This window comes from Emys orbicularis, chromosome 2 (assembly GCF_028017835.1).
Source record: "Emys orbicularis isolate rEmyOrb1 chromosome 2, rEmyOrb1.hap1, whole genome shotgun sequence".
NCBI lineage: Eukaryota > Metazoa > Chordata > Testudines > Emydidae > Emys > Emys orbicularis.
In genome coordinates, this window is record NC_088684.1 from 88,116,211 (window position 1) to 88,125,817 (window position 9,607).

The window sequence follows — 9,607 nt, forward strand, 5'->3', positions numbered from 1 at the left end:
ATGGCGGGGTAGGAGGTTGAGGCAAATCGCCTGGCCGCTGATTACACGCAGCAGACACCAGGGTAGTTAGAAGAGCACAGCAGGGCGCGCTGCGCATCAGAGAAGCTTTGAAAACTAGTTTCATGACTGGCCAGGCTATGGTGTGAAAGTTCTGTTTGTTTCTCCTTGATGAAAACCCACCCCCTTGGTTCACTCTACTTCCCTGTAAAACAACCGCCGTCCCCTCCCCGCTTCGATCACTGCTTGCAGAGGCAATAAAGTCATTGTTGTTTCAAATTCATGCATTCTTTATTAATTCATCACACAAATAGGGGGATAACTGCCAAGGTAGCCCAGGTGGGGTGGGGGAGGAGGGGAGGAGGGAAGGACAAGGCCACACTGCACTTCACAACTTATTGAATGCCAGCCTTCTGTTGCTTGGGCAGTCCTCTGGGGTGGAGTGGTTGGGTGCCTGGAGCCCCCTCCCTGCGTTCTTGGGCGTCTGGGTGAGGAGGCTATGGAACTTGGGGAGGAGGGTGGTCGGTTACACAGGGGCTGAAGCGGCGGTCTCTGCTCCTGCTGCCTTTCCTGCAGCTCAACCATACACCAGAGCATATCAGTTTGATCCTCCAGTAGCCTCAGCATTGCCTCCTGCCTCCTCTCACCACGCTGCCACCACCTCTCCTCTTGCTCCAGCCATCTATCCTCTCGCGCGTCCCTCCTGTCCTCGCATTCATTTTGTGCTTTCCTGGACTCTGACATTGTCTGTCTCCACGCATTTTGCTGGGCTCTTTCAGTGCGGGAGGACTCATTGCAAGTGCATTTTTTTCGCCTTCTTATCTGCACTAGCCTCTGGGATGGAGATGATGGGGGAGCATTGAAACATTTGCAGCTGCGGTAGGAAAAAAAAGGGAGGGTAGTATTTAAAAAGACACATTTTAGAGTACAAGGTTGCATTTTGCCTCTTATATTGAGGGCCTGCCGGTTTGGTGTGAGAGATCACACACGCAGGGCCAGGCAACAGAATTCGGCTTGCAGGCAGCCGAAAGCCACAGTCTTTTGGCTTCTTTAAGTCTTCAGGGCAAATTAATCATTAAATATTCTTGCTTTTAAACCATGTATTATATTTACAAAGGGACACTCACCAGAGGTCCCTTCTCCGCACTCAAGGTCCTGGAGCCCGCCTTGGGAAGGTTGGGAGGGTATTGGCTCCAGGGTGATAAACAGTTCCTGGCTGTTGGGGAGAACGGTTTCTCCGCTTGCTTGCTGTGTGCTATCTTCAACCTCCTCCTCCTCCTCATCGTCATCCTCGTCCCCAAAATCCTCATCCCTGTTGCGTGAGACTCCCCCCTTGCAGGAGTCCATGAACAGGGGTGGGGTAGTGGTGGGGGCACCCCCGAGAATTGCATGCAGCTCATCATAAAAGCGGCATATCTGGGGGTCTGACCTGGAGCAGCCGTTTGCCTCTTTGGTTTTTTGGTAGGCTTTCCTCAGCTCCTTAAGTTTCACGCGGCACTGCTGCGGGTCCCTGTTATAGCCTCTGTCCTTCATGCCCTTGGAGATTTTTTCAAATATTCCAGCATTTCATCTTTTGGAACGGAGTTCGGATAGCACGGATTCGTCTCCCCATACAGCGATCAGATCCAGTACCTCCCGTTCGGTCCATGCAGGAGCTCTTTTGCAATTCTGGGACTCCATGGTCACCTCTGCTGATGAGATCTGCATGGTCACCTGTGCTGATCAGCTTGCCACGCTGACCAAACAGGAAATGAATTTCAAAAGTTCCCGGGGCTTTTCCTGTGTACCTGGCCAGTGCATCTGAGTTGAAAGTGCTGTCCAGAGCAGTCACAATGGAGCATTCTGGGACAGCTCCCGGAGGCCAATACCGTAGAATTGTGTCTGCACTACCCCAAATTCGACCCGGTGATGTCGATTTCAGCGCTAATCCCCTCGTCAGGGAGGAGTACAGAAATCGATTTTAAGCACCCTTTAAGTCGACAAAAATGGCTTCGTCGTGTGAACGGGTGCAGGGTTAAATCGATCTAAGGCTGCTAAATTCTACCTAAACTCGTAGTGTAGACCAGGGCTTAGACTACTAAGTGCCTAAGTCACATTAGAAAATGGAACATAGGCTCCTAAGTCATTTAGGCTCCCTTGAAAATTTTTACCCCCAGTCTAGTAAAATGAGCATGGTGCCAGGAGTTCTTGACCTGCAGTGTGGTCTTGAGATAGTTTCTTAGCTTTTCCTTGACTTGATTTCCCCATCTAAGCTATGGGGATAATGCTACTTACCTTCCTCACAGCGGTTTTGTAAGTTTACTAGTAAATGTTAGTATAACACATTACAATGTTAAGTGTTGTTTTTGTGATGCCATGCATGTGTGTGTGAGGTCTATCTCAGAATATCAGCTCCAGCAATGCTATATGCCAAGGAGACCTACATCCCTCAACAGGAGCAGGACTGGCCACTGGTCAAACAGCGTCTAATGTGAGCCAGAATTCAGAATGCACATAAAAGGCACTTTGCTCAAAATATTTATACTTTGTTCCTCTGAAAAACCTACTGAGTATTATGACAAGAGTTCACCTCCTCCATAATGTGGAGTGGAGACTACTAATGAAGGCAAAGATTTTCAAAAAGTAACTACCTGATCTTGAAGGCTTCAATTTTTGGATTTCCAACTTGAAACTCTTCGAAGGAGTCTAGTTTTCAGAGAGACGGGCTCAGCACTTTCTAAAAATCAGGACTCTTTAAGGTATCCTAAGTTGGGCACCAAAATATCAAGGCCTTTGATACCATTACTTACTTTTTACAATCTTGGTTGAAGATATTCTATGGAGCCTAGGGAGGGGCCTCTCCTAGAATTTTTTTTAAACCTGTTATTTGGTGCAGCCTGAAATTCCTTTTCAAAAGTATTATAATAAACAGAGATAAAGCATCTATGGCAGGGATGATGTAGCAACATCCAGAGAATGAGTAACTATACCCAATGCAGGGAATTCACTTCAACATTACCTTCAACTTGGTGGCCGAATTTTAACAATTGTGTCCTGGAAGTTCCACACCTGTAAGTTCTTAAGTACTTTGGAGTAAGATCTTTTAGTCTGGTTTCCCTGTTCCTCTACTTCCTTCATGGTCAACTAAAATTCTGTTAGTTCCCATATTTTAACAAGGAAATTGTTCCATCCCTATGGTATCTGTTACATTTTCAAAGCAGATGGGAAAACAAATAGTTCTAATGACATTTACTAATTTTATATATTTATTGATAACAGGCAGGTAATATAGTACAGTTTTTTTCACAAATATGGGCATTCAGTAATTATAAATATTATTTCAGATTTCAATAGCTCTTCCACATGATGACCTCAAATCACTTTACAAACAATAATGAATGCATCTTCCCAGTGACCAAGGATGGGCTGTACTAATAGCCCCACTTTACATGTGAGGAAACTGAGGCATAGACAGATTAAGTGGTTTATCCATGGTCATGCAGGATGGGAATTGAACTCAGATCTCCTGACCTACTGGCAGTTTAATATTTTTTTTGTTTTACTTTTAAAATGCTATTTCAAATTTAAAAAAATAGAAACAAAACTAGCTGTTATTCCCTGGGATGGAAGAGGCATTGTTGGTACCTTGGTTACCTGGAAGAATAGTGCCTTTGGCGCTATACAGAAGCTCATTTGGATTTATTCTGTAGTACATATGTCCTGGATAGTCTGAGCTTAACTTCTGTTATGGCAGCGAAAGACTTGGGTTGTCTACCAAAGCTCTTGTTAAATGAGCCCCTACAAGGGAACTCATTCACCTCCAGTTCCAATTCTTCATGTGTCAGGGGAGCAGCCAACTTCCCATGGGATCTTACTAAAACATTCCAGTAGAGATCCATAGATATACAGGTGATAAAGGATCTCAGCAGCACCACAATTAAAAACAAATTAACAGGAAATCTGAAATTGCCTTCAAAGTTGTTCCTTTTTTTGTGTCACCTCTCATAAATTGCAAATGGCCTTTGAAATGCGACTGGACATTCTGAATAGCTATAATATCGACAAACCACTGTAAAGAAGTCACAGAACTTGTAGGTGGCTGTAATTCCATTTTTGGGATCTAAGACTTGAGGATAGCCTTGGCTGTAATAATTGTGTTGTGACTTTAAAAAAAATTATTTAGTGAAATGGAAAACAGGAGTACAGTTATTCAGTGGTTGCTACTGTGTTTATTATGGACACTTTCCTATTAACAATCATTGCTAGCATAGGCATTCCCATGGTACAGCATTCCTAGTGGACCTGTAATGAGCAGGCAATGTTTACCTGAAACATTCCGTCTGGTAGAGAAAGCAGAACCTGTTTAATCCTGACTTATTGAGATAAGATAATGAAGGAAGGTGAGAGTGGATCTCTAGAAACAGAGGATCTAGAGTGTTGGCTGAACACTCATGAGGTGGGAATCCTAGGAACAACTGAGCCTGTGGCAAAGGCTCAAGCTGAACTTCAGGTTATCTTATTAATGTATTTGTAAGGAACTGGGTGAATTTTTGGCTTCACACAGAATGTGGACTTTGCTTCAAAGTAGGCTGAGAAAGGCATAAAAAAATTAATATGAAAATACTACAGAGGTGGAGTATGGTTTTAGCACAAAATGTATAGTATTGAAATTTTCTTTAGAACATTGGCCTTTACTCTGTGTTTCAAACTCTCATAGTTTTATCATGTGTCTTTATTATGCTATTTAATGTTTTACTTAAAGCCCTGGCTCCTGCAGACAAGTGATTATGTGAGAATCTCAGCTTTCATTTGAAAACTAAGTACATTTTTAGGTCTAATGATTCCAAGAAAAGCTTGAAAATGCGTCTCAAGTGAATGCTAACAGCTCTGAAACAGAAGGCAAATAAAAAGAACCCAGCATTTATTTTTATTTAAAAACAAGCCTATCTTGTAAGTCAGTCTCAGGATTTTTGGGGAACCTGTCTCACGATTTTTGAGAGTTCAGGGTTAACAATACTGCTTATTTTTATTGGATAAACAAGCATATCCTAGTTACGTACTATGTCACACAGTCCCATGATCGGGGATTGTCTTGGTATGCTCTTATTTGCCCATCAGTTACTGAGATCTTTATCAACCTTTTTTTAGCATGTTCTTACATCATAAGGATTCTTAAACCCAGCAAGTTTTGGGACATTTCTTCTTCATGTGTTGATATTTTTGTTTAATCCATAACTCACTATGGGCTAATTCCTGCTACTTTATTTATGCACAACTTTCATGGATAACATTCATCCTTGTGCAGAGGGCTAGCATAAGGCCTGTAGGTCATTTCAAGTGTATTTTAAGAGGTGTAAATAGGTGATAAGTGATATAGACCTAGGGCTGGCCTTCTCAAGAGGGGAGAATTTCACCCCATACGAGTATCCTATGTAAGTAAAAGTATCCTTGCTGTTGATGTGGAATAATGCATTAACCAGATAATGGGTGTTGAAGCAAAGAGGGGTTAAATTTGACCAAGTCTTTCTTCTATTAATCCCAGAAGGCAATATGAAATTCCTCAAAATCTTTTGACTAGGACATAATAGTTTCCCTCCAATAGGAGGCGTAGACTTACTCCTTTCAAGCATTGACTTAACCATAATGCAGAAGAGGGGAACCAGGATCATGTCTGAACAAAAACATTAACAGGCAGGAGACAATTCTGACTAGAAATTCAGTTGTGGACAATACAGATGTGGCCAGTGTTTTCTTATCCTGATCTCAAGAAAAGAGCTTAATTCAGTTATCTATGAGTTTCCTGTCTCCCTGACAGTGAGAGTGCACTTAATTATCTATGGTTCTGTTGGAGAATACAAGAAAAAAGATTATCATTATTATTATTGTGTGCAGTGGTTATATGACATTCAGAAGCAGGAATAGTGCTGGACAATGGAATCTGCTGAGGTGGATTCTTTTTATCCCCGCTGCTGCTGACTGAATGGTAAATAAAGGTTCATCAACATCATGGCAGGAGTTACCGTGGGAATGAAGTAGAACAGGGATTATAATGGGATTGAAACAGGATGGTGAGGTTCTTCTGTTGACCCACTGTGTTAGGTGATGGTGGACCTGTGTGTGCAGCTGCTCACTGAGCCCTGAACGCTTCCTGGGCAGGTAGGTGCCACAGACTGGAGATAAAGGAGAAGGAATTGGCTCTCTGATCAAAAAAATCTATGGGGTGGAGCAATTTTAGGCCTGTGAGGGATGCTTGGACAGTACTTTGTGTTTGTTTTGTATTCGTTTTTTAATAAAGCCGAGCTCCAGGAAGGGATGCGTTTTGATCCCACACTGTCTCTTGATTATTTTGGAGCTGGGTGGAAATGCCACTTGCGTATGCAATTATGAGTTGCTGGTTCAAACTATTTGATTTGGGCCCAATTAGTAGTGAGGGAAAACTATTACTTACCAAATGGTAACCTGTGGATCATGTAGAATTATGGAGAAGTTTCAGTCTAGTGCCTAGTGTACAAGTTTCCATATTACAAAATCACTACCAGGGCACCACAATGTGCATCCTCGTTGGCAGTCTCAGTAGAAAGGACAATGGCTGAGCAATGAAACTGAACCACTCACTCGCCCCTTCTAGGGGGTCCATCCTGTTCAAACTTCAGCACATTATTGCAACACTAAGAGTATGTCTTCACTCCAGGGTTAATCCGGGCTCTTACTTGGATGTTGTCCATAACCCCACTCCGGTCCACACACAGCGCCTCTCGCCTGAGTTCAGGGGTGCTTTCAACCTGAGCTACCTGGCATGGCTGGATTAGAGACAGGTTTCACTTTCACTCAGGCTGGTAATCCATCCACACAGGCTAAATCACTCAAGTGTTGATGTCCTCCAATGCTTTCCCACAATTCCTCCTGTGTGCTCAGAAAGACAGACAAATTCTCACATAATCTTCTGGGAAAGAATCAGAGCGATTCAGCTTACTCAAGCACAAAAGAACCGTGGGATATGTCCCCAGAAGTCCTAGTGACACACATGGATGCGTGCAGCACCAGTGACTGCACAGTAACTTGGGTAGGAGTTTGACCCCAGATGTGAGTAGCTGTAATGCACCCAGGTTAACTGTAGTGAAGATATATCCTAAAGGGCAGCTCCACTTCTGCTATGCATTCTGTACCCTTTCTGTGGATAAAGAGAGGACTGTCATCACCATAGAGGGGAAATAGGCCAGTAACTTTCACAAGCACTAAATTCATTTTAGAAAAACAATAGAAAGGAAAACAAGATGTGAAGATTCTTCACCAGCCCTTCTGTGGAATGTAAAATTTGCTACAGGGTTCTAAGCTGTTTAATGAGGCCAGTAGGAGTCAAAATAACTGCTTCTCATCTGAATGAATTTGGTTGAGTTTTCCCCCCCTTCCCTTCTATGTTTATTTTATTTGGTTGGTTTGTTTGTTTGTTTTTTAAAGTCACTCTTGTTAATTATCCTGCATGCACCAGATATCCAAGAAAGCTGACATAGTAAAGTTATATACAGCAGCTCAGTGACCTCTTTGCAATGAAGATAATATCTGTCCAATAAAGCCTCGACAAAATGACAGTGACAGCTGCACTGTGGTATTCAATTTGAATTGAACAGGTCTGTTCAGCAGTGTTGGGAGCAAGTCTTTCATTACAATCTGCAGCACCAAGAAAAACAACTTAAACCCATCCTAAAAAAGTGAAAATTTCCCTCCGCAACTGCAGAAGCTGGTTTTGGTAACCAGAAGCAGGTGATCTTCATAGTCTTCTCTATATCTCTATGGTTTGATTTTTTTTACTGTCTTCAAAAGGCTGCAATCCTCTCTTCACTACTGATTTCAGAAAGGAAGGAAACCTCACTTCTTTCAAAAGCAGCAGCAGTCTGGAGTGTTATGGGAGCTGAACACTCGAAGGACAAGCATCAGAGAAGAATGTTTTTGCTGAGGAAAGGTCAGAGACTTCCTGCATGGGAAGAAGCTCTTATCTCAGGAAAAGATCCAAAGTCACTGCTGAAGCGTGGATTGCGTTATGTCAGTGTGAGCCTCATAATGAAGGGGATGACAAATGTGCCTGATTTTTTGTGGGGCTTGTCAGAGGTGCAGAAATTGAACCTTTCACACAACCAGCTGGTGGTTCTTTCTCCGGCTTTGGGGAAACTAGACAGATTAGCAGTGCTGAACTTGTGTGGCAATCGCCTCAAGTGTCTGCCTAACGAGACCGGGCTACTCAGAAACCTGAAGGTTTTATTTGTCGATATGAATTGCCTGAGTGAAGTGCCAGCAGAGCTCAGTCTGTGCACAAAGCTGGAAGTTTTGAGCCTTTCGCACAATTGCATCTCACAACTCCCTTCAAGCTTCACTGATTTGACAAACCTAAGGAAGCTGAATCTGAGTAACAATCGTTTTGTTCACATCCCCTTATGTGTTTTTGCATTGAGGGGTTTAGATTTCTTGCACTTAGGCTCCAACAGACTTGAAAACATTGCAGAAAGTGTCCAGTACCTGGTAAACTTGCAGATCTTTATTGTAGAAGATAACAATATTCGCACCTTGCCACGGTCTCTCTGCTCCATCACTGCACTTGAGTTACTAAATGTAGCTTACAATTCTATTCAGACCCTTCCACATGATCTCTATCTGCTGCACAGATTGCCAAAAATTGCTTGGAATCCAATGGATAAAGGGCTCCATATTTCACATAACCCATTGTTCAGACCACTGCCAGAGATTGTAGAGGGAGGACTGGATGTGCTCTTCAACTACCTTAAAGAGAAAAAGCAACACAACTAAACTTGCACTGTGTTTGGGATTAATGCTGTCATCAAGACTCAGTCATGTCAGTGCACTTTCTTAATCAGTGGTTTCCATTTCATAACACAGGAGACGATAAAGACTAAAGATGGTTTCAGTAGTTTGCTGAAAGCATGTGAAATCTGACTATCTAGTTTAACGGTGCATAGAGTGTATTTTCTAAAACATCGCTCTCTGTAACTTTTTCAGTATTTGTTGTGTCTTTTAGGAAAAACTGGTCAAAATTTTGCTCTTTATTATAAATAAACAAATTAATGCAGGCCATTAGCATTGTAAAGGGTACATTTGTCATCTTTCAGACTGCAGTAATATTAATATAAATGGGATTTTCTGTATGTGGTGTGCATTGCACTTTAATTCGTGTTCATTTCTTCCTACACAGATAAACCACTCCACAAACATGCACTGCAATCTAAGTGACTTTCAAGGGGGAACATTCAATTTATTCACAAAAGAGATTTGCTAATATGTCCCAAACTCTATTAACGGTCAGGCATTACATTATTGGTGTGGTTCAACACCATATGGCTATTGGCCAGGATGGGCAGGGATGGTGTCCCTAGTCTCTGTTTGCCAGAAGCTGGGAATGGACGACAGGGGGTGGATCACTTGATTACCTGTTCTGTTCGTTCCCTCTGAAGCACCTGGCATTGGCCACTCTCAGAAGACAGGATCCTGGGCTAGATGGACCTTTGGTCTGACCCATTATGGCTGTTCTTAAGTTCCACTTTACAGCTATGAGCTAATCACTATAAATTACAGGTAAAGTTTGAAGGCAATTGGGGGATCTCCCAGTTGTTCAGATCAAATG

At 42.6% G+C, this 9,607-nt stretch overlaps 1 protein-coding gene across 1 annotated transcript; it reads left to right on the forward strand.

The window, feature by feature from the left end:
* The first annotated feature begins 7,878 nt into the window (after positions 1-7,878).
* LRRC30 (leucine rich repeat containing 30) lies at positions 7,879-8,775 on the forward strand. The gene has a single exon (XM_065397710.1). The coding sequence runs from the start codon at positions 7,879-7,881 to the stop codon at positions 8,773-8,775; it is 897 nt and encodes a 298-aa protein (XP_065253782.1).
* The last annotated feature ends 832 nt before the right edge of the window (positions 8,776-9,607 follow it).